The sequence below is a fragment of the Oratosquilla oratoria genome, chromosome 16 (assembly GCF_046742065.1).
Source record: "Oratosquilla oratoria isolate Oo_2021 chromosome 16, ASM4674206v1, whole genome shotgun sequence".
Lineage (NCBI taxonomy): Eukaryota > Metazoa > Arthropoda > Malacostraca > Stomatopoda > Squillidae > Oratosquilla > Oratosquilla oratoria.
Genome location: NC_134792.1, coordinates 54,102,847 through 54,128,407, shown reverse-complemented (window position 1 = coordinate 54,128,407; position 25,561 = coordinate 54,102,847). Strand labels below are relative to the sequence as shown.

Genomic DNA, 25,561 nt, shown 5'->3' with positions numbered 1-25,561 from the left:
AAACTGTGCAAAGATGGTATGTGGGATGAAGAAGATGGGAGGGAATAGATAGTGAATGGTGGGATGAAGAGGTGAAGGATGTAGAAGAGAAGTGAGCATGTGAATCAGTTGCAAGGTAGGACCAGGTATGGTAACAGAATGGTCAGGTCTACACCAGGTGTATTGTGCTTTTTGATGCTCATTGTTGTTTCATATCCTCAGTGTTAACTCTTGAAGTCATGGGTTGAAACCAGACACTACAAAATAACACATATGCACCCCAGTATCCCATAATGGAACTACTTACACTTGATTGAAGATGTCTCTGTATGGACTTCCAGAACAAAGGGCAATGCCAAAGGGTTGTGGGTAGAATGTCTCTTTTGCAAAATAAAAGTTCGAAGCCCCATACTGTAGGGATATGGGACACTGTTAGTATTTGAAAAATGATTATGCATAACTTACGCATGTTCACATAAGAATGATCTGCCCAAGACTGGAATACGTGTCAGTGGTATGGTCCCCACACAGAAAGAAGGATCAAGAGAATGCAAAGGGCAGCAAACAAACTGGTCCCCAACCTGGCAGGTAAACTGTAGAGAAAAGACTAAAAGCACCGGGTCTGCCAACCATGAAAGATCAAAGGGAGAGAGGTAAAATGATTATAGTATTCAGGTCACTAATTGGGATAGATTGCATTTTTCCATACTTACTTTCTTAAGTAGTTTTGCATTGTCTGCAAAGAAGTTCATGTAACATTTTACACCTTCATCCATGTCATTTGCATATACTGTATAGCAAACATTACCGGAGCCAATACTGAACCCTGTGTATTTACCTAGTTGTATTTACCTAGTTGTATTTTACGGGAAGGGGAGCTATGCTCGTGGGGTCCCGTCTTCATATCTCATTTTATCTAAACTATTTTTAAATTCATGTATTGTTTTTGCACACACCACTTTCTCATCTAACTTGTTCCAACTGTCTATTGCTCTGTGAGGAAAGCTGTTCTTTTTAAAATCTCTTCTATAGCTGTCTTTTTTTATTTTCTTTCCGTGTCCTCTTGTATTTCTGTCATCCCATTTTATCAGATTCTCTCTATCAGTAATTTCTATGCCTTTCATGATTCTGTAAATAGCTATCAAATCTCCTCTCTCTCTTCTTTGCTCTAGTGTCTGTAGTTTAAGTTTTTGTAGTCTCTCTTCATATGATAGTTTTGAGAGTGTTGGTGCCAGTTTTGTAATTGCTCTTTGTATTCTTTCAAGTTTTTTTATACATTTTTTTGTACTTGGTGACCATATCGTTGCTGCATATTCCAATCTTGGTCTTATCAGGGTGATTAGGATTTTCCTCACCATTTCTTCATCCAGGTATGTAAATGCCACTTTGATTGTTCTTATTAAATTATAAGTTTCTCCAAAAATCTTATTTATATGTTTCTCAGGTGACATATTATTCATAACAATGACTCCCAGGTCCTTCTCATTTTCTACTTTTTTTATTCCTTCTTCTCCCAAATTATATGATCCTGCTATTCTGTTTTTGCTTTTTCCAAATTCCATTATACTACACTTTTTTGTATTGAACTCCATCTCCCACTTCCTACTCCATTCTTGTACTTTATTTAGATCCCTCTGTAGTGATTCACAATCTTCTTCAGTTTTCACTCTTTTCAGTAGTTTTGCATCATCTGCAAAGAAGCTCATATAGCTTTCAATTCCTTCATCCATATCATTAATATATATAGCAAACATTATTGGGGCCAGAACTGTTCCCTGCGGGACACCGCTTATTACTTCATTCCATTTTGAGTGCTGATCTCTTATCACTACTCTCATTTTTCTTTCTTGCAAAAAGTCTTCCATCCAATTTAGCAATTTACCTTGTATTCCTCCTTCATATTCTAATTTCTTAAGCAACTTCTTATGTGGTACTTTGTCAAAAGCTTTTTTTAGGTCTAGAAATGCACAATCAGCCCATCCATCTCTTTCTTGTATTATATCTATTAGCCTTGAATAGAAACATATTAAATTGGTGATGCATGACCGTCCTTGTCTGAATCCAAATTGCCTTGGATTTAGTACGTTGTTTTTTTCCAAGTATTTTACCCATCTACTTTTGATAATTCTTTCACAAATTTTTGCTATTGTACTTGTTAGAGAGACTGGTCTATAATTGGTAGGTTCTTCTTTATTTCCTCCTTTATATATAGGTACTATATTTGCTTTTTTCCAATCTTCTGGAACTTTTCCTTCTTTTAAGGAACTGCTTATTATGCTATGTATTTTGTCTGCCAGTTCATTCCTGCATTCTTTCAGAATCCAGTTTGCTATTTCATCTGGCCCATGCGATTTTCTGACATCAAAATTACCCAAGTGTGTCAATATTTCATTCTTTGTTACTTCTATTTCTTCCATAGGGGGGACTTTTTCTTTCCACTCAATCTCTTCAGGTTGTATATTTTCCCTTGTAAACACTGATTTAAAATGTTTGTTCATAATTTCTGCCATTTCCATTTCCTCAGTGTATTCAACTCCTCCTTGTCTCAATTTCTCCAAGTCTTGTTTGTTTTTCAGTTTATTGTTTACAAATCTGTAGAATAGTTTTGGTTGATCTTTACACTTTTCTATAACATCTTTTTCATATTTTCTTTTTTTCTCTCTGCACTTTTGTGCATATTCATTTCTATAACCAGTATATATTTTCCATTTTTCAGGTCTTCTGTCTTTTTTCCATCTGGTCCAGGCTTTGTCTCTTTTGTCTTTTAACTCCCTACAACTTTTGTTGTACCAGCATTTTACATATTCTTTTTCTTGTTTTTGTCTTGGGACATACTTTTCCACTCCTTTTTTGTAAATTTTTGTCAAAATATTCCATTTCTCTTCCACTGATGTTTCTTCTTTGTATATTTCTTCCCAGTTTTCTTGTTGGAAGAATTCTCTTATTTTATCAAAGTTTGTTTTTTCATACATCATTCTTCCTTTTCTATATTGTTCATTTCTTTTCATATATTTTTCTTCATTAAGTTCCAGTTCAATCAATATGTGGTCACTTTTACCTATTGGTGTTTTATATTCAATCTTGTCCACTATTCTAGGTTCAGATGTAATTATTAAGTCTAGCCTCGATGGTTCTTCTTCATTTCTATACCTAGTGTTCTCTTGTATCCATTGTGTCATTGAATGGTCAGTAATCATCTCAAGTAGAGCATTTCCCCATGAGTCATCACCACTCTTTACTGTCATTTCTTCCCAGCAGATTTCTTTGCAATTAAAGTCGCCCATCATAACTATTCTTCCTCCGTCTTCCATTATTTTAGTTAATGCTATCTTTGTGTCCTCTAACATACTTTTATATTCACTCTCCTCCCATGAGGCTGTTTTCGGAGGCACATAATTGATCACAAATTTTCTGCTCTTCTTATCTCTGTCTTCCACTTCTATCATAATCATCTCTACTGTATTCTTTCCATATATGACACCTTTCACGTTTATATCCTTCTTAGTCAGGAACATAACTCCACCCCCTTGCTTTTTCTCTCTGTTTCTAATCCAATAATTGTATGCATCATGTCCTACACTGTTGGGTGGTAGTGGGCCTTTTAATTTTGTTTCTACAATTCCCATTATGTCCGGTTCTTTTTCTTTCAAATAATCATTCAGCTCATTCAATCCTGTTATTAATCCATCTATATTTGTGTAAGACACTCTTAGTTTTCTGCCACTTCCATTGTGTTCTCTGTTTCCCTTATGTTTTTCTTTTGTATGTCGAACTTCCTTAGTTTCATGTTCACTACTCTCCAATAGAATCTCTCTTTCTCTGACTCCGTTCTGTTCTCGTTTTTTGCCTTAGCTTCCAGTCTTTTCTGCTTTTCTTCCTCTCTTTCCTCTTTATTCATTTCTCTTTTTATCCATATCTTTTTGTGTTGTTCACTTGTTGCTAGTTTCCCTGTTTTGGATAAGATATTCTCTGCCGTTGTTTGTGACTTGAATTTAATCTTAATTGGTCTGGTCTTGTCTGTGCTATACTTTCCGAGTCTAAATTTCTCTTCGATTTGTTTCATAATACCTGGTTCATCTTCCTGAACTGATTCTAGTAATTGGCTTACTTTTTCATTTTCCTCTTTGATTCTTGTGGTTCTATCTGTGTTGTGTTTCTCTTCCATTCCTAATATAATTATACATTTCTTCTTGTCTGCTAAATCCCTTACTATATTCTCCTTTTGTCTCATCACTTTAATAACTGAGTCTTCAGTATGTTCTTTCAATTGCTGTTTGACTATGTCAGTGAATGAAATCTTATTTCCTTCTTGGGTTTGCTTCCAATTTTTACTTTCTTTAGCTATTGTTTCTCTGTTTTCTTTACTATTCTTCTTCAATTCCTCATTCTCCCCCTTTACCTCTCTTAACTGTCTTTTTAGTTCTTCTATTTCATCAGTTAAGTTTTTATTCGCCTTTTCCAGTTCTTCCAATCTTTCAACCCTTTTTAAAATGGTGTTCATATGACCTAACCTACTCTCCAAGTCCTCGATCACCTTATCAACCTTCTTCTCTAGTCTTGTCAGTCGGGGGGGGTTTGTGTCCCCCCCACTCTCTTTAAATCCCTTGAAAATATTCTCATCACTTTCTGCTATATTGCTCCTATCTATACCTCTAATCTTCACATTCCTATTAGACATGTTATCATCCAACTCGTCTTGGGGTCTTTTGTCTACCCGGCGGCCCGTCAGGGCCATTTCCTCCACCTCCTCATTACCTTCCATTTCCCCAGCAATCCCTCCCCCTCTCCTCTTTTCTTACTTTCCCACTACCTCACGAGCAATTTCCCCCCCCCCTGCAAATACAAAAAGGCACTTCTCTTTGCGTTGGTATCCACAATCTGCACTTTTCTTCAGAGCGTTCTTCAAGCCGTCCGTTCGTTGAAAGTGTGTGTGTGTGTGTGTGTAAGGTCACAGCATTACCGATAGATTGCCTACGTATGAGTTCTGAGCTCTCATCCATATGGGTAATAGCTGTCAATCATGAGTCCAACACATAATTCAAGACCATAGTGAATCACACACATGGAAACAGCAAGAGGAAACTCACAAGGTTGGGCAAAAATGGTTAAAGTTGTGTAGGGCTTTTATATATATATATATATATATATATATATATATATATATATATATATATATATAAGTGAACATGAGGGGACGTCCTAGGATGAGGTGGATGGATGGGGTGAAGGGGGCCTTGGGGAAGAGGGGAATGTCTGTTGAGGAAGGACGGGAGAGTACAGAAGACGGGTGAATGGAGAATGGTTGTATATGGATGATGTTGTGATGCATGAGGTGGAATGGGCAGGGGGATTGGGGGTGAGGTAAAATGTGTGAGTAAAATTTGACGCAGCCCGAAGGGATTTCTCCCCGTCTTCTCCTTTTATGCAATGGGGGGATGGAGAGGGGGGGTCGCCGATTTAATGAAGCGGCCTTGCTGTGGATGTGCTGTGTCTTGCGACACTGCTTCTGACCCAGGGCAGTGGACAAGGTGCAGGGATGACCCGTCATCCAGGAGGTGCTAAGATGAGAGAGAGGGTGGAGGGGTGTGGAGTGTATTCAGGGATGGAATGGGTGGGAATGATTTTATGCCTTTTCCTTTTTGGCTACCTACCTAGTAAGGGGGAAAAAGCCTTGGTATATGTATATGTATGTATGTATATATCTATGTATATTTATATGTATATATATATATATATATATATATATATATATATACACACATATATAAATATATATATATATATATAAATATATATATATACATATATATCAAAAAGAGTATTTATGGTAGCTATTGGAAAAAAAAAACTTTTGACATGGTCCCTAGACACATACCATCCAAAATAATAATTGGAACAGACATTCATAATAATAATAAGTGATTAACCAGCTTCATGATAGGAAGACAGTGCAGAGTAATCCAAAACAACCAAATCTCAGGAACAAAGAGACTATATAATGGAGTCCTTCAGGGTACAATACTTTTATCTCTATTGTTCAATCTCTTTAGTGATCTACCAATTGCAGAAATGGAACTAAACACCAGAGTTCTTTTCAGGTGTAGATGACCTGACTATAGTAACTCTGTACAGTAGATACAAAATAACAGCAAAGAACACATAAACTTATATGACTATATCAGAACAGTGGCTAAAAAGTAACAGAATGGAAGCTTACCCCAGAAATCAATATTGATCTTGCCTACACTGGACAACCATGAATGAAAAAACACCCTATATTAAAACTAAGTGGCCAAATGCTTCAATTGGAAAAGAATCCTGAAATACTAGGCCTAACACTTGATACTCATGATTTTCAGCACACATATCAAGGATCTAAGAGCAAGAATCAATAATAATGAAACCTAAATATATTAAGTATTGGTTTTGGACACTAGAATCTCCAATAAGCATCATCAAGCAATTCATAAGAACCACCCTCAACTATGCCTCCACAGCACGGTTCCCAAAAATCAATAATAAGAAAATAAGCAACTTACAAACATTACAAAATGGAATATTGAGAGTAACACAGGATGCACCAAAAACACCAATATTGGACACATACAAAGAAACCAAAATCCTCCTATGAAACATATGGAAATGACAGGAACATATTTATATGCCAGAACCATGAACACCACACACCCATCAAACTATATCTCTCATCTCTCAAGTACTATCAACAGAATACAACAAAAACACTACATTGGCAGCACACTAATCAATAATAAGAAAATAAGCAACTTATAAACATTACAAAATGGAATATTGAGAGTAACACAGGATGCACCGAAAACATCAATATTGGACACATACAAAGAAACCAAAATCCTTCTATGAAACATATGGAAATGACAGGAACATATTTATATGCCAGAACCATGAACACCACACACCCATCAAACTACATCTCTCATCTCTCAAGTACTATCAACAGAATACAACAAAAAAACTACATTGGCAGCACACTAATCAAACATTTATAACAACTTACCGCTTGTACCATACAGGGCACAGCCAAATGTCAACCTATTAGTCACTAACCTTTGCTGACCTCATGATAAGTGTGACGTCATCTCCAATATAGGTAAAGGGTTCAGCAAGGATCTTCTGGAGTGCTTTGTCTAATGGTTTCATTGGTGGTTTAACTGGTGGAAGATAATTGACCTTTGTCACTGTCTTCCAAAGGTCAGCATAGATGCTGTTTTCAGCAAACTGCAGATGAAGGAGAAAGGGCAATACATTAATTTATGAAGAATAAAAGGCCTGAAGACTCTTGGTCGATGGTTTATTTTTGGTATGTGGTGTCATGGTGCAAGCAATAATTTACACTTAAGTCCATCCCTTCTTCCTGGTTTCAGTGGCACACAATTTATTCTTATATTACCAAGACAACCTGAGCATTATCATAAATCACCTATACTATTGTGTCAATTTCTTAAATATGGACCCACTTATCTGATGTTTTTTGGAAGGGAGCAGGGCCAACCCAGTTTATTGGTGAACTCAGTAACCACTTAGGGTTCTGAGCTAATGGTGGCCTTTTAAATAGATATGATTAATTGTGGTGTATAAGTTGATCTGATGTATAAGTCGAATTCAAGATTTTAAGCTCAGAATTTTGGTTCAGGCCTATATTTACTGTTTAAGTTGCTCCATCCTCATGACATGGGCTAAGATTCAATGGAATCCTGATCAAATGTTTATAATAGATCAACTGGTGGAAACAGTGTATCTACTTTAACTACATACCTGGGACCAACACAGTACTTCCCCAAGTTGGTTCTGTGAGAAAGATATCAGAGCCATCTCACTTCAGGCAATCTTCAAATCTTGTCAACTTGCTCACTTCTATTTGGAGGTGCAGACATGAGGAGTTGATATTTGACCTTTGGACTGGGACCAAGGTATCAATTTAACATCTTCATCTGTATTTTCTCCAACTTTAACACCTTCAATACAATGATGCCTATATAGGCGTCATGAGGAGCAAGTGGGTACGCGAGGATGCCGATGTCGGCGTCTTGATTATATATATTGTAGTTGTACCTGTGTGACCCCCATACTCTGTAAACTGGCTTCATCATATTTTCTATGGTTATCAAAATTCACGGGTGAAAGAGAAGAGCAATACAGCGGTAACTTTATTTTTCATAATGCGAGTATTATGATGCAACATCGCACGTCTGGCAGCTAATGCTGCCCGCGAGATTTTGGCCCGTTGTGAAGGGGTTAAACACAAGGAGACCTGACAACCAGTGACCCCTTCCCTCCTTTACTACTATCAGCTGTCCCACACTAATAAAACACAGATATCAATCCAAGGTTTCTTAACATAGAGGTCTATGGGAGGGTTCAAGGAGCACAGCCAGCAGTTGTGGGGCTGCAAATTTCCAATAAACGAAATTCAAGGCAATTTAATTGATGGCCCTACACTCATGTAGAGTATTGTGCAATTTGATTTGTTGGAAACATGTTATGACCGGCTGGAGTCAGAGTGATGCACAATTTATTTTTTATCAGCTTGTTTACCATTCTGTGATAGGGGTTCATATATATACCCTAAGTTTCAGAAGCACCTTTTCTTATGTTTAAAAAGTAAACTTATACACCACAACTGATGGTATAAATTTTGAGGCGGTCTCACTACTTTGTGCAGAGTGAATGAAAATTAATTCCTGTCCCTTGCAACACTGTTTAGGTTAGGACAATGCAATGAGGCACATCACTTCCACAACAGGGCCCAATAACAGGGATGATTTATCCCAATAGCTTTATCATTTGCCCCAGCTCTTCTTCATAAAAAATCAGGAGGGCATCTTTTTGAATTGTGTTATCCTTTCATTCATTTCAATTTTATCTTCACTCACTTCTATCTTTTGAATTCTTTCTTCCCTGCTCATTTGCTGAACAGATATTCCTATTGTATTCAGTAACTTTTATTCTGTCCATACTTGGGAATGAAAGGTCATCCTGTACACCTCCATACTGTTTGAGTCAAAAACAGTGCAGTATGGTAACATTTTTCCAATATGGTAACATTTTTCCACTGCAGAACCTGACAGTCAAAGCTGGTTTGCTCTAACTGCTTCACCAAATCCATTCATCTATAAAGCATATGAGAAAAACCCCTCAGTTTGTATAATCCATTCACTAATTCACAAACAACCTCCTTTTTTTCATTCTCTTCTCTGCTTAACAGACAAATTGTACTTATACAAATCTCTCTTCATCCCTCCCATACATTTCATTCTTAGACTCCCTCTCATTTCACCTACTTTTGCCCTCCACACTCTCTTTGTTAGTCTTTCCCAATTGTTTAAGCTGCCTTAATCAACTCATTATTCTTCAGTCTACCCTATCTAACAAACCTTCTCTCTCACCCATTTTTCATTCAACCTCCATATTTCCAAATATATCCATTATTGTAAAACCTATCACATTTCTTAGATATCCCATCTTGAATACATTTAGTTTATTTCTTTCTGGATCCATAACACTCCAAATTTCTGCTCTATACATCAACATGAATACCTATTTCTCATAACACTTTTCATTTCACCCAGACTTTAAACTCATTTCTTTTACTCTGTGATTCACTTTTACATCCACTCCTCCATTCATATGCAAGTCTCCATTACCCCAAGGTCCCTTGCACTCACATTCAACTCATTACCATTATCATTATAATTAATAAACATCATATATGAAAAATTATATAAAAATCACTTCCTATTTCAATCAAAGCTCCTATAGACCATGATCCTACTTTAAAGAGGTGTTCCTGTGAAGAGCCTGGAAGGAGACCCATAATGTAGCCACGTTCCTGGGTGGCATCATACATGTCTGTCAGGGAGTCAATGGGGTCTTCATAGGATGGCAGGGTCAGGAACGATGTCAGGATACCAGAGTAAACAACTGAAAAATAATGCTTTATCAGATTTTAGTGCAACGATAAATGCATACAGAAATACACATATACATACATGCATACATTCATACATACATGATGATGATTCAGTTTAATGTTACAAACTACCCCTATCAGGAGGCTAAAACTGCACCCTTTACATAAGAGTTTATAGCATGCAATTTAATAAACCATGCCCTTGGTCCAACTTGCTCATGCAGGGCTTGAATTACCGTCACCTCAACCTCTGTTGTAAATAGCAACGCTCTAACCTGCTCGGACAGTGAGCATCCAGACATACACTACAAAGGATTACAAAGGCGGAGCGTGCCGACAGGAGACCTTTTGGTTCATATCTAGGTTGGATGCAAAAAAAAAAAAAAAAAAAATCATAAATGATAGATAGATAAATGAGATAGAGATATTGATTTAACGTCACAAACTCCTCCCATCGGAAGGCTACGACGTTGCCCCTCACAGAGGACTTTGTAGCGTGGAATTTAATGAACCATGCCCTTGGTTCAACTTCGCCGGTGGCAGGATTCGAACCGCCATCCCCTCGAACTTCGCTGCAAGTAACGACGCCCTAACCCGCTCAGCCACATGGAAAGAATGAGTGAAGAAAGATTAATAAAGAGGTGTGGAAGGCAGAGGTGGAAGGAGTGAACATGGGGGAGTGACCAAGGATGAGATGGATGGATGGGGTAAAAGGGGTATTGGGAAAGAGGGGAATGTATGTTGGGGAAGGATGGGAGAAGACAAGATAGGGGTGAATGGAGAATGGTTGAGTATGGATGATGCCGTGATGCATGACAGGGAGTGGGTGGGGGATGGGGGTGAGGGAGTATGTGTGAAAAATAAACTGACGCGGCCCGAAGGGATTTCTCCCTGTTTTCTCTATTTCTGCATGAGGGGACGGAGAGAGGGGGGTCTCCGATTTAATGAAGTAGCCTTGCTGTGGATGTGTTGTGTCTTGCGACACTGCTTCTGACCCAAGGCAGTGGGCAAGACCCAGGGATGACCTGTCATCCAGGAGGAGCTAAGATAAGAGGGAGGGAGGGGGGAAAAAACCTTTGGTATATGTATGATTTATTTTTAAGGGCTTTTGTGGCATTGGTTTGGCATAATGTTCCCACCCATGCTTGCATCATATAAATATTAGTTATAATTTCAGACATATGATATATACTCCAACCTTGTTACAATTACAGTAAACCTTCAATATAATGGATGATATGGGGACAGGGGTCTGTTGTTATATGCAAAGATTATAACCGAGGATCCCTCGCTCCAACGATGAAAATCCATTATAGTGAGGGTTTGTCTGGTCAGATTTTTTGTCCGTTATATCCAATATCCAGTACAGGTAAACGTCGACTTACGATGGCCGCGACTTACGATTGTTCGACTTTACGATGACGACGACGACGACGACGATATGATAATTTAACCCCTTCCATACGGTGCCGCACACGTAGGCGTCATGAGGAGCAAGTGGATTCGCGACGCTGCCATATCGGCGTCTTGATTATATTTATTGTAGTCGCCCCTGTGTTTTTACATTCTCTGAAATGTGCCCTGAATCCCATTCTCTGTGGTTTTCAAAATTCGCGGATGAAAGAGAGAACGATCGATATAAGCGGTGACTATATTTTATGATGCGAGTATTATTACGTCACGTCGTACGGCTGGCATTGGCTGCTGCCCGCGAGATTTAAGTTCCGTACTGAAAATACATATTATAGTGTTTGAATATGGTAAAAAGGATAAAAATAATTAAATAAACTACTGTACATGTTTAATAGGCTATATTCAGTATCTCTGGTGGTTAATATACAGGTAGGCTAGGTACAGTGACCACGGAACAGAGTGATACACAAATTGGGGATCGACTTACGATGAAATCGTCTTACGATGGCTCTATCGAAACCTAATGCCATCGTAAGTCGACGTTTACCTGTATATTGAGATCAGTTACCCTGATATCAAGGGTTTAATGTAACTAATTGGGGGGAAGTATTTATTTCTTATTGCTGGTTGATTATCATATTGCAAATGCTTTTCTTTGACACTAGAAAGATAAATGACTATCAGACCACTGGGAAAAAAAAGTGCAATACAGCCTGACAAGGTCCAATACGAATGAAACATGTTTGTACATTTTTTAAGTGTCTGGATGAATCTCGTTATGCATCAGACAAGATCCATCATAAACGAAAAAAATTGAACTTCTTTTAAGCATCTGGACAAATTTCATTGTACAACTGACAAAGTCTGTTTTAATGAAAGGTATGTCCGCACATCTGACTTGTCTGTTATATCTGAATATCAATTATTGGGGTCTTTAAGAGGTTTGAGTGCACCCAATAGTTAAGTTTGCTTATTCTTATAGAGTAAATATATGCTGAATTAATGAAAGATTTTTTTTTTTTTTTTAGAAACTCTGAAAAGTAAAGAGTGATCATGACAACATCCATAGAGGGATACGACTCCAATTGGATCAGCAGAGTGAGGAACATCCATTTACTGTGAATTACACACTGTGGGTATCTGTTCTCTAATTCCTACAAAGATCAGAAATCCATTGTGTAGTGAGTACCACATGCGGAGATAGACTACTGATGAGCTTAAAAGTGTCCTTTCATTACATGGACAAGGAGACGAAAAAAAACAAAAACACCTGGTCTGTCCTAGATTAGAATAAACAGTGTTGGCATGATCTCTGCACAAAGTAAAATATATAAACAAGATCAAGAGAATACAACCAGCAGAGATAAAATTGGTCCTGAGCCTTGCAGCTACATACAAAAAGAGACTTAAAAGCATTAGACCTGCCATAAAAAAAGATTGGTCTGAAAAGTGGCTAATAAAATTTAACACAAGTAAATGCATGGTAATGCACATAGGTAAAAATAACAGTAAGTACGATTACAAGTTATTTGGAAATTCGTTAACAAGAGTGGATAGTGAAAAAGATCTCGGCGTAATTATCAGTAACGACCTCAAATCATCCAAGCAGTGTATTTCAGCCTCTGAAAAAGCAAATAAGATTCTAGGACTCATTGCGCGATCTTTTGATTTCAAAATCCATCACTCATTAACAAGCTATATAAATCGTTAGTTCGTCCACATTTGGAATATGCTGTTTTCGTATGGTCACCGAATCTCATTAAAGACATTGACAGACTGGAAAAGTACAATGGCGAGCCACAAAACTGATTCCAAATATCAAAAATAAATCATACGAAAATCGACTAAAACATATGAATCTGTTTTCCCTAAAAAAGCGTAGACTCAGAGGTGACTTGATACAGGTCTTTAAGATTTTAAAGGGAATTGACAACATCAAAAGTGACAAAATTTTCACATTACACTTACACTTAGATGACTTCTGTCGGTGATTAATGCAGCTAGACTGGGGTCCCACTGTGACCAGGCAGCCCCCTCATATCCGTGGTCCAATCGATTAGTCGATTGGCATTGGGGCTGGTTTGAATGAGAATCAGACAAGAAACAATGGTCTCAAACTGTCCAGAAATAGATTCAATTTGGAAGTAGGTAGAAACAACTTGCCAACTGTGTAGTTAATGAATGGAATAAACTTCCTGCACAGGTAGTGCAATGTAGTTCAGTTCGAAGCTTTAAGAATCATTTAGATAAACACCTAAGCAAGATGCTGTAACGATTATAATTATTTTATATTATTTTTGTTTTATTATAATTTGTCTGTCTGATTTTCATTTATTACACTGGGCAACAAAAAAATTTTTTTTTGCCTGGTGTTTGAGATATTTTAGCGAATTCTGAAGTGGTTTTGCCTGCTAAATTAAAAAATTAATTCAGTTTTTCCCTATCAGGTCTAGTTTTTTGACTCTTCTTATTTCCATTTTAGTTACGTTGGATGATAAAAATCCTCATAAAATCTTCTCGAACAGTATACGACAATTGATATTTGGTGGCTTTTGGAATTAAACAAGACTGTTTCCTTAACAAAGTATTTTATTCATACATGAGCAAAACATAGGAAGAAATAGCGAGGTCATTATACAGAAAAGAGCACAAATATAAAAATAAAATAAAAGTTTTATGGCAGAAAATTCAAGGAATAAATTTACGTTTCTTTGTGCGCCGTGAATGTTGAGCTGCTGGTGAATCTCGTTTTAAACACCAGCAGTAGTCTGCCATCATCACAGAGTCCCAACGTCCTTGGTACCGAGTTTCCATCTCCTTGATGTCCTGATGAAATCGTTCGTCTTGTTCATCGCTATCATCTCCGAGATTTTCAGGAAAATGATCAAAGTGACTGAAAAGAAAATGCATTTTGATGCTCATATTTGCACCAATTTCACCAAAAGTTGATATTAAGTTGGCAACAAGATTCTTACAGTTGTCACTTTTGTGGTTCCCAAGGAAATTTTGCACTACTTCAACAAATGTGCGCCATGCTGATGCTTTAGGTTCACTCATCGTTTTCATGAAGTTTGTGTCCTTCAAGAGCTTACGGATTTGTGGTCCATCAAAGATCCCTGCTTTCAGTTTTTCAATCGTCAGTTCTGGAAATACATAGCAGATATATTTGAAACACTCCCCATTTTTGTCAAGAGCTTTGACGAACTGCTTGATCAGTCCGAGTTTGATGTGCAAAGGGGGGAAAATGATCTTATCTCGCTCAACTAAAGGTTCTTCCAATATATTGACAGCTCTACATGGAACCATATTTGTTCGAGGCGGCCAGTCTTTCTTAACATAGTGGTTTACTCGGTCTCTGCTGTCCCACATGCAAAGAAAGCATGGGTATTTGGTATAACCAGATTGCTGTCCCATGAGAAAATTCACCATCTTCAAGTCAACACAGATGACCCATTTATGATCATGGTACCGTATCTTCTTTAAAACTAACTTAATTTCTTCATATTTTTCCGTAAGAGTTGTTGAGTGGGCAAGTGGGACAGAGCCATACAAATTCCCGTTGTGCAACAATACACTTTTTAAACTACGCTTAGAGCTGTCTATGAAAAGACGCCATTCATCTGGTTTATATTCCTCAATACCAAGTTTTTTAAGAAGCCCACTAATATCTCTGCAATAAACCAACTCTCCCTCTTTTATAAAGAAAGAAAGGAACTCTTCATGCCGACTCCGATAAAAGGTTATACGGACACCATTCTCTAGAAGATTCTTTTCTTTCAGTCGGGAAGCCAACAGTTCTGCTGAGTTTTTTGGGAGGTTCAAGTCACGAACTAGATCATTCAGCTCCTCCTGGGAGAAAAGCTGAGGTAAAGTCGTACCTGAAAAGTCTTCGTCTCCAGTGTCATCTTTAGGTGATGAGATTTCTTCAGTTGAGGGCAAAGTTATCTGAGGCAAGACACTGAAGACAGGAATAGGAAGCTCTTCACTGTGTGGAACCGGTCTGATAGCTGAGGCAAGATTAGGATACTCAAGCGTTTGTCGGTTTTTCCTGTTAACACCCTTCAAATTTAGGGCACAAAAGTAGCAGTCGTCTAGGTGATTTTTGGGCTCCCGCCACACAATTGGTACAGCGAATCTCATACTTTTCCTTGTCCCTTTAGTCCACTGTCGCATATGCTCTGTACATTGTTTGCAAATACTATGTGGTGCCCAGTATTTATCTTGGTCTCCCAGCTTGACCCCAAAATATGCCATATAAGCTCTTTCAACAAAGTCCGTGATGTTTTTCCGATTTTCAGGCAAAGTGTATTCTCCACAAACGTGACAAAACACATTTGGAGAATTTACGCAAAACCTTCTGGAAGACGACATCTTGCTCATTTTCTGTTGCTGAATTCACCACATCTCAAAAATTCTTGAAAAATAGAAAATTAGAATTAGATATGGCAAAGAAAATTAGAGTGGATGTACGCACATTGTGATTATACGAAAATTCGGTAACTTCAAAACTAGACCTGATTGGTCAAAATGAAGGTTATTTTTGGATTCAGGAGACCAATTTCCTATAGGATTGACTTTTATTTCCTGAACACCAAAACCTTGTAGACTAGTGTTATTAGTTATATGTCAATTTATTATTATTTACTATTTACCTGTTTGTTTATTATTTAACTATACCTATGCATTCATTTATGTATTTTATTTATTATTTACATTATTATAGTTTTTATTTATTATTTTATTATTATTTTTTTTTTTTTTCGCATCCGACCTAGATATGGACTAAAAGGTCTCCTGTCGGCATGCTCCGCCTTTGTAATCCTTTGTTCAGATCCTTAAAGGGAGAAGATAAAACTGACAAAGAATATCTTTTGGTTTGGAATGGGAGGCACACCATGATATCATTGGAACAAATTGAAGAAGACCAATGTTTAAAGGCTGTCAAGTAATGTAGTTTTCTGTACAGATTCATAGATTCCTGGAAGAGCTTAGAAGATGACATAACTCAAGTTAAAACCATAAGCAAACCCAAACCTCGGTATGACAGTTGGAGAAAATAGATGCAACTTACAATCAAAGCACCTTTCCTGTATATTAAAATTAACCCCTTCAATATGATGACACCTACGTCGGCGTCATGAAGAGCAAGTGGGTATATGAGGATGCCGATGTCGGCGTCTTGATTATATTTATTGTAGTTGTACGTGCGTGACCCCCATACTCTGTAAACTGGCTTCATCATATTTTCTATGGTTATCAAAATTCACGGGTGAAAGAGAGAATGAGCAATACAGCGGTGACTTTATTTTTTATAATGCGAGCATTATGACGCAACATTGCACGTCTGGCAGCTAATGCTGCCTGCGAGATTTTGGCCCAGAGTGAAGGGATTAAGTATTACTTACTTGAGTGTGTTAAATCTGTTTCAGAATCTGGTAATTCTACTCAGCTGAGGATAAATTCTGGGCATAAGTGTATTAAGGAACCAACTGAAGAACAAGTGGAATTACAGTGAATAGACATTTTGTATGGAAACAAACTTGATCCTTACTGTACATGTTGAGGCAGAAGAAGTACCAGGCAATGGAGACAATGCGAGGAGCTGCCTGGAGGGGTTCAAGCTGGTTGCCCTGGTTGACGATACATCGGAAGAAGTTGAAGGAGTACCGGAACAGGAGTTGGATGGATGTTGGAACTGATAAATGGATATATGGTGTTAGAACCACAGGGTTTAATACTTCATGGTTGGCACTAACACATCATGGCAGAACAAAGACACAATCAATAGTTTCTATAGTCTGAGAACATGAAAAGTCTCTTATAGTAAGTATGATTTACTCAGTTATTGCTCTGTAGCTGTATCTTATAAATGGTGAGAATACATAAGCATGTGTGTTAAATCACAACTTTATATATATAAAGTATTCATTCCACTTCCCGCTTGGTCTTATAATCTCTGGTTTATGGCTTGTCTTTTTCAAACTGCTGAAAATACAGGTATCAGATTTCTTCACAAATTCCAGCCAATGGCAGAAGTCAATTGTAGATCATAACTATACAAATAATACCTTGACTGGGTCCATTGATGAATACTTTTAGGGACGACATGGAGGAGCCCTCTGCCAAGTTGGCAAGAAGGCTGACAAGAAATACAAGGAAACCAATAATGGCCGTCAACACAAGAAGAGTTATCCAAACCTGGAAGTAATGGAAAACAGGCAAGATAACCAGTTTGGTTTAAGAACCAAATGATCATTATTACAAGTGCCAGTACTGACCCTTGCAGAGCTCTGCTAGTGTTGCTGTGTGTATCTATGCAATTCCATTTATTAGTTTGTGCAGGTGCACATACATATGCAAGAAAACACTATGGGAATGAAGCATGATGCATTAATTACCGTTAAAGAGAATGGCCTGAAGATGGCTAGGGATCGGTCCTTTTCTTCAGGGGCTCGGGAGATTAAAGTTGTACTGGCAATATAGTAAGGGTTGGAAAAATCGACCACTGTCTCCCGTTTTGATGTGATTGTAAACTGCAAGCCAGGTGAGTTAGCTTTGAGGGAGATTAAGGTTCTGTCTTTCAATTTGTATTGTGATAACAGATGGACAAGAGAGGGGGGGAGTGACTTACCGCATCAATGGCAAAGTCTACCTCATGCCGAGCCACCATGCCAATCATACCCGTGATGGTCCCGTCAGGTGTGGGTCCCCCCCACTTTCCATCGGGTGATGTGACCACTTGGAACCTAGAGGGTGGGGCAAAGAACACACAGGAATAGCGAGAAAATGTCATATCCTCCCTCAGAGGCTAATTTCTTCAGTATGTTGATGCATTTAAGGATTTTCTTTTCAGTTATGGATGGGTGATTTATGAAGGTGAGGGGGCAAATTCCTGCCTGAAGGGGTCTTAGTTATCTAGATTTGTCTCCTGCCACCATTTGCTCGTCAAACTGCATAAAACTACATTTTCTTCATTGCAACACAATCCCTAGAAAACACAACTATGTCAAAAGAGTTTTCAGCAAATATAAGAAAGGGTTTGGCAGATTCTAAACAGAAATTATTTATCTAAAATGTTCAGTTTTGAGTATTTTATTACTATTTGTAGTCTTTCTAACTGGATAGACCAAGCACAAATGGTGGTAAACCATGATTTTATGATATACAGCTAGAAACATATGTAGAATGTACATGTGCTCATTCCTCAAATATTTTCTTGTATATATTGTTCACACCTAGTGAGGGGGTTTTAGATCCCATTCAAAGATACAAGTGTTAGTTAAAAAAAGTCTTCAGAAGTGTCAATACTCAGGAATAAAAAAAAGCTAAACTCCTCTCAGAGTAGCATTCCTAGCTTACACATGCCCCACTACTCTTATCAAAACTGCTGATCTCCTACAAACCTTCACTCGCAGTACATACTGTATATGCTCTCTCTATATCCATTAAAAGCCCTCTCCCCCAAAAATTATTTTGCCAAATACTTTTTTTCATATATGTCTCACTACAAACAACTGATCTACACAACCTCTTCCTTCCCTAAACCTGCACTGCTGTGCCACAATCACTCCCTCCTTCCCTTCCTTACCATCTTAGTAACATACCCCTGTAAACCTTGCTGACAACACTCAATAGTGATCACTCTAAAACTACTACATTTATACTTACCCCCTTACCCTTGTATAAAGAAAGTATGCATCCACTCCTCCAATCCACTGGTACACTTCATTATCTTAAACACACATTAATTATTCTTCCCTTTGCCAGACACTCCACATGAGAACCAATATCAATAGCTATTCCACTATAACCATACCACCCAGATGCCTTTCTGGTTTTGTACTTTTTAATGCTAGTTTTATCTCCTCTTTTGCACAACAAATGTGCCTTATCATTCACTTCTTCCATCACAGTCACTGGTAAACAGTTATTCCAATCTTGCTACAGTGTTATTTCTTTTTATTCTTTTGTAACCATTACCAACCATCACCTACCACGCACATGATCCACATGCTTGCAACATGGCACTACCTCCCCCTCTAGCTGACCTTGCTTTCCCAGAACATACATTTAATGCAGCAGATTTCAAGACAAACAAGATATAGATACCCAATGTCACCAGACTAACCCATTAAACCCCCTTTATTATAACTGCCCCTATTATATAACCCATAAGCTGACATATATATATATATATATATATATACCATGTCTAATCATACCCACCAACCATACGACTAACCCCAATAAGTAGAACTAACTCCAAAGCCTAAGAATAGCAACTAACACCTTTACTTACAACACCCTACTTATCCCTTTTATTAACAATACCTATGTCACCAAGAGTGGTAGAGCTGAGCAGGCCGAGAGGCTGCCAGCCAGTTGTGCCCTAGGTCAAGGCCTGGCACTTATTGTATATTGCCCATATATACATCTCTTGTTAATAACTCCAGATTGTGTGTTTATAGATAAATAGAAGAAATTCCAGTTTTGGAGTTTATCTCGCCCACATTAAGTCGCCCTTATGTAGCCTACACAAACCAAAAGGTTACACTTTTCACATCTTTGACCCACTGGATTATTTCATGATCCATTGCAATGTTTAACAGAATAATACCTGAAGTATTTTCACTACTATCTACTTGGACATAAATGCAATTATAAGGTAATGAGACTCTGGGACAAATATTACAACAATCAGGTCAGATGTAAAGGTAACCTCATGATTAACTAACTGCATGTAAACTCAGTGTGTAACCATATACCTATAACCTCACATATTGGAACATTGCCCATGGAAAACTACATTGCAACACACATATGAACATACATACACACACGCCCCTAAGCTCTTCCTTCACGTGACCAAACCATGAAATACTCTGATACCAAACAACACCTTTTCCTACATACCCACTATAATCCGTAGTTAGATTAATATGGATAATAATTGAATCACAAGAAACAACTGCACATCTTTATAATAAAAATATGATACCATATATGAATGATTAACTACAATGTCACTAGACTTGGTTGTGAATAATTGTGAGGCTGCCAACCACCATCAAATAATGCTTTGTCGGCAGTTCAACTAGTGCAAACCAGAAGTGAACAAGGGGGCCAGCAGTCAGTAGGTGGAAAGCAGATTGAGGGAGGTCTGCTGAATGTATCGAACACCTATAGACAAAGCAAACTCTCTAATATTTGATTAATTCACTAGGAACAACATCACTGGTGGCAGCAGAATGCCAGCTAACTCCGAAATCAATGAGACATAAAAGGTGAATTCCAGTGTTCAGTGAGGTTGACCCAAAAATAACTACGCATACTCTAATCCCTTAGTGGGCAACACACACAGAACATTACCAGTCCACTCGAATGCATAAGTGTTGAAGGAACAAGTGACTTCATATACTCTTCCCCTTACAAAAATACCGAGATCACTTACTGGTTTAGTCATAGTTCGCCCAAAAGCATTGTGTGGACATAGTACAAAGAGAAAAATCTTTTGTGCAACTGAGTGTAACAGTTCGTTCAACTCAATTGCGTCAGGAGAACTTCCGTGAAATGTCAAAATGAGCCCCGCTACTACGAACATTTTTTAATCCCGTTGTGTGAAATTAATGGTTAATGATTCTATTCACCCTTGTGAAACTGAGACAAGCACTATTCTTTACGACATCATCTATAATTCCACGAGTGTTTCTGATATTTTTTTAAGCAATAGCCAGCAGCTATATCACTGGCATCAATATTGTGTTGAAGAGGTCTATCTATATACCGAGAGTTTTTTTTTCCCTCTTTAAAGGGAAGTAGGTAAGTCAGAGGCAAGTACCTATGCCTACACATTTCATTCCCCTCCACCTGTCCCATGCATCTGCCAACTGCCCTGGATTAAATGCAATGAAGAGGTGGCAAGTAGATAGGACAGTAGATAGGACAAATAGAAGTTAAATTTTAATTTAAAATAAAATTAGTCTCTAATGCTGAGTGACTTTGGTCACTAATGATGTCACTAAAGTCCTTAAAACATTGACTGCCTAATTTATGCAGTCAGTACCCCACATGGAGTAGCTGTTGGATTCAAATGTAGGTTTGCAATGTGAAGCAAATAATCAAAACTGATCTACTGGCTGGGCATGGATTTTACAGTGACAACAAGCAAGACATGGATGAATGGAATGAATAGTGTAAAATTAAGTAACAGAATGAAAACTTACAGAAAGGACACAGCATACCTAAACATACAAGGTAATTTCATATTAATACAGTCAGTCCGTACTGCTCTTACAAACAGAACTGCAGATTTTGGAATATGATTGGACTTACTGAACCCAGCAGGCTTACGTGAAGTTGAGGTGATCTGACAGTGCCCTGGCAATATTAACATCAATGCCTTCGAATTCCACATGGCTGCCATTTTCAGAAGTTGTGGTTTTGATTGTATACCACGGGGTATTCGAAAGAGCGGCTGCGATGACCCTGCGCCCTTGGAAGTCTCGGTAGTAATCATTCAGGTCTGGGAAGATCCTTTCTCTCAAGTATCTCTTCCTTGATTGATCTTGCTGCCTTGACATTGTGTGAGCTTCTAATGAAGCAAAGCCAAGTTGTACCAACTTTACTGAACCGTTCTGTATTACAAAATTATATCAGGTCATTCATAATTTTCATTACAATGCTTGTCAGTAACGTACAACACAGAAAACTATAGCACAACACATTGCAATGCAGTATAATACAACTTATCACAAGTGAGTATAATGAATACAGTGCAACAAAGTATAAATCAATACAGAACATAACAACCCAATCAATCAATTAATCTGTTGACTCGGTTCTTTCTTGTAGAAAACCTACAGCTCCCAGGAAAACCATGGCCATTAGTTCAGCCTATAATTCACTCAGAGAAGAGAATTTGCACTGGTGTCAACAACACACAAGAGATGAAAAGGGTTGAGAATTGAAGTCAGCTTTCACAGTTAACAATTTTATATTTTTCATGTCTCTTTACTGTGAAGGAAACTTGTGTCCTATTCTGACACTTCCAAGAAAACTACTCAGCTGAGAGAAACCTACTACAGCCTGAGGGTTAAAAGTTATTTCAATAAATCCTTTCACTACAGATGTGTATGCAATTGTATTCAACTAGGGGAAACCTCCCACAATAATAGGGTTAACATCAACTGAAAAAAGTTATACTCACAAGATCAATGCGAGTGGAAAAGATGTTAAATCTGTCCTTGTGCTTTACACTTCCAGCTACCCAGGACCCCTCTCTCAGGAGGGCCTCTAGGCCCTCAAGTGTTTCCTGTGACATCATCGGCACATACCATCTCAGGCGTGGAGACTCTAGGGCTTGCTCCTTCACCTGTTGACATAAAACAGAGGAACCTGCACCAGTTGATACATAGCTGTGACTAAGGCCATCATATTTGTATGGGCTACAAGGGTAGTAGCAGTCACTGATGGCTGTTGGATTTGAATGTGAGTGCAAAACACAATCAGGACCAACCAATCAAGAGTTGCAGATATTTTATCATTGTTATTTTGGCTGCAGGAAAGAAGGGGAGGATTCTTTTAGCTAAGTAAAATCACCTAGGAATAGCCAAAATAAGCTTGTATGTCAAAGTGTTTATTGGAATGAGTTATGACCACAGGAAAGGGTTTCCTTCAGTTGAAAGTGTATATGTTGATGGCCTGAATTATGTAGAAGTAGACCCACTCCCACAAATTGTTACAATTATGTGAATACAACCAAGTAAATACCACCAAGGAACCAAGACCTAGAAACCTACTAACTTGCCAGAACAATTCCAGAATTAGATCTTGCCTTTGGAGAAGAAGGACCAGGTGTTGTTTGTACTCGTAAAGCAAATTCTGGCTAACCAAGTCATGGATATGGCTCAGTTCTTGGGAGTGATTCAGTTGGCGGAGGAGCAGGCTTTTAGAGGAAGAACTCAGTCGATGGGCCAAAGGTGCTATGAGGTCTGAAAAGAGAATGCAGAACTAAAACCTTGTAAGGGGGAAAAAGCCTTGGTATATGTATGTATGTATGTAAGAAGAAAGGTGAGACTTTTATGGGCAGAGGACAGCTCAGTTGAATAAAAGAAACCTGATAAAAATATACTAAAAGTCCTACAGTTGCATCAGGATTGGTTTAATCTTTCAATAGGCAGAGGGTAATTCCATAACTGAATGGGATATTTTGGCAATAAGCAATAAAATACTAAAAGTTATTTTGCCTGACAAAAAGTTAAGCATGTTGCTGACATCTGGCAATCTCACAGAGCAAGAGGCTGTATTCCATTCTAAAATAATTAAAACCCCTTTGCCATGATGATGGTCTTAATTTGAATCTAAAATAGGAGATGGCTATTTATCTATGAACATTACCACATGCTCAATAGGATATTGAGTTGCAGACATTCAAATATCCTGATAATAAAGTCATTCAAAATAGATTGAGGAGGGTATGAAATTTTGTGTTCAGGTTCCACCACTTTGTCCAAAGATCAGACTAATTTATGGCTAGTTGTGGGTTCAGGGAAACGTACATTCCGTTTGTGGTTCATAAACGATGAACACGAAGGCTTGGTCTGAAGAGTTCAACAGAAAGAGCACATTTTCCACTTCAGTAGAGATGCTGACTTCAAAGGAAACACCAAACTGAATCAGATTTCCTACAAATATGAAAAAAGGATATATTAGAAAAGGTTTACAACAGAACCATAAGGACAGCAAAGGAAGCGGTAAGACATGGTGAAAGAACAGGGTAAGGATGTATAGGAATCAGCCTAAAACAAGTGGTTTGCAGGTGGGAGCTTGATTTTCACGACTTGCATAGGTCTGGAACAATATAATCAAACTTATACAGGACCCAACAATATTAGGACTACAATGTTTATGGTCTGTTTTGCCGAGACCCTGTTCAGGTCGAGACAGTGTCCACGAAGTAGGTCCACAAAGCAGGAAGAGGTTATGAGTTATGAAGAATCCGATCTGTTGAATTTCATCCCGTACCCTCTGACAAAACCTTATCGTACACAATATCCTACAGATAGAAAAACATAAGAATTTGTGTCCAATTTTCCCAACCCTGAGGTCGCGAACACAAAAAAATTACCAGGGGTCACCATATTGCTCGCAAATAGTCAACATTATATTACTAGAAAAAATATTGTTAAATGTCTTTTATTTATAACCCTGCATTATCTCTTCTACTTGGATATTATGCTTACCCTTTACTTTTACAAATCCTTCACGGTGGTGGGATTCAGCCGGTCCTTACTGGTTCGTATGAACCTGTTCTTGGAATTTCACAAGCTTCGCGAACCGGTTATTAAAACTGACTTATACAGCCTATGTGATATATGGATGCTACTGGCACAGGGGAGAACCTATTGATAATCTTTTTAATCCCACCACTAATTATACAACCAGTAATGTATATAACGTATAAAACCAGTGGGATCACATTCGTGGCAACTTCCTTCGATATGAATTCCTTCAGTAATATGTACAAAATTAGAACATATATATATTTCTTACTATGAAGAAGTATTTACTTTCGATAATAAAATGCATAGTGAATAATGCCTCGACAAATGAAGGAAATGCCAAATATTCTGTAAAATCCTCAAATAATTTCAAAATGCCAGGCGATGGTAGGCTATACCAAGGTCTATATAGTATTATATGGACCTTGGGCTATACAGTGCTCAGTATGTACCGTATGTTCAAACAATCAAGCCCGGCCGTGTGCAAGCTTTGAACTCGCGCGCGCACGTGTGTGTGTATACATATACTCGTATGTTATCGGAATTTCACACCATCCTCACCAAAGCCCGGGCTGCTTTCATAAGTCAGGTTCCTTCCGTAAGTCATACACAGGAGGAAGGTCATCAACACATGAGCAGACGTCATGACGCTCAAGCGAAGAAGACCGAGGTGCCTCTGACGTCAAGACGCTGTGTGCCTGGCGAAGGGAAAAAGGCGTGAGATGCTATGGCGTGACTACTGTACATGTGTGTACACCATGTCTGATCAGATTACCTTTTCATTCATTCTTATTTGTTATTAATGATCATTATAAATAATTGTCAAATATCTATTATCAATTATTTACGATTATTCATTTGTACATATCACCAATCATTAATTATGATTATACTTTTTAAATGAACGTGAGGGAATTTTTAAGTTATCTTGAGGCTGATA

At 38.0% G+C, this 25,561-nt stretch overlaps 1 protein-coding gene across 3 annotated transcripts in view; it reads right to left on the bottom strand.

The window, feature by feature from the left end:
* Positions 1-25,290, bottom strand: part of LOC143034022 (putative glutamate receptor) — a 29,057-nt gene extending 3,767 nt beyond the window's left edge. Inside the window, exons 1-12 of one of the 3 annotated variants that reach the window (XM_076199866.1) lie at positions 25,183-25,290; positions 23,899-24,024; positions 23,144-23,331; positions 22,548-22,712; positions 21,692-21,975; positions 17,973-18,087; positions 17,740-17,874; positions 17,410-17,539; positions 16,893-17,036; positions 9,791-9,939; positions 7,066-7,236; positions 287-390 (exon numbers count right to left, since the gene is read on the bottom strand). In XM_076199866.1, the coding sequence (XP_076055981.1) occupies positions 287-390; positions 7,066-7,236; positions 9,791-9,939; positions 16,893-17,036; positions 17,410-17,539; positions 17,740-17,874; positions 17,973-18,087; positions 21,692-21,975; positions 22,548-22,712; positions 23,144-23,331; positions 23,899-24,024; positions 25,183-25,267 (1,796 nt within the window). In that variant the 5' untranslated portion in view covers positions 25,268-25,290. The remainder of the gene's footprint in view (positions 1-286; positions 391-7,065; positions 7,237-9,790; positions 9,940-16,892; positions 17,037-17,409; positions 17,540-17,739; positions 17,875-17,972; positions 18,088-21,691; positions 21,976-22,547; positions 22,713-23,143; positions 23,332-23,898; positions 24,025-25,182) is intronic. The other 2 variants (XM_076199867.1, XM_076199868.1) reach the window with 2 other exon arrangements.
* Between the last annotated feature and the right edge of the window lie 271 nt (positions 25,291-25,561).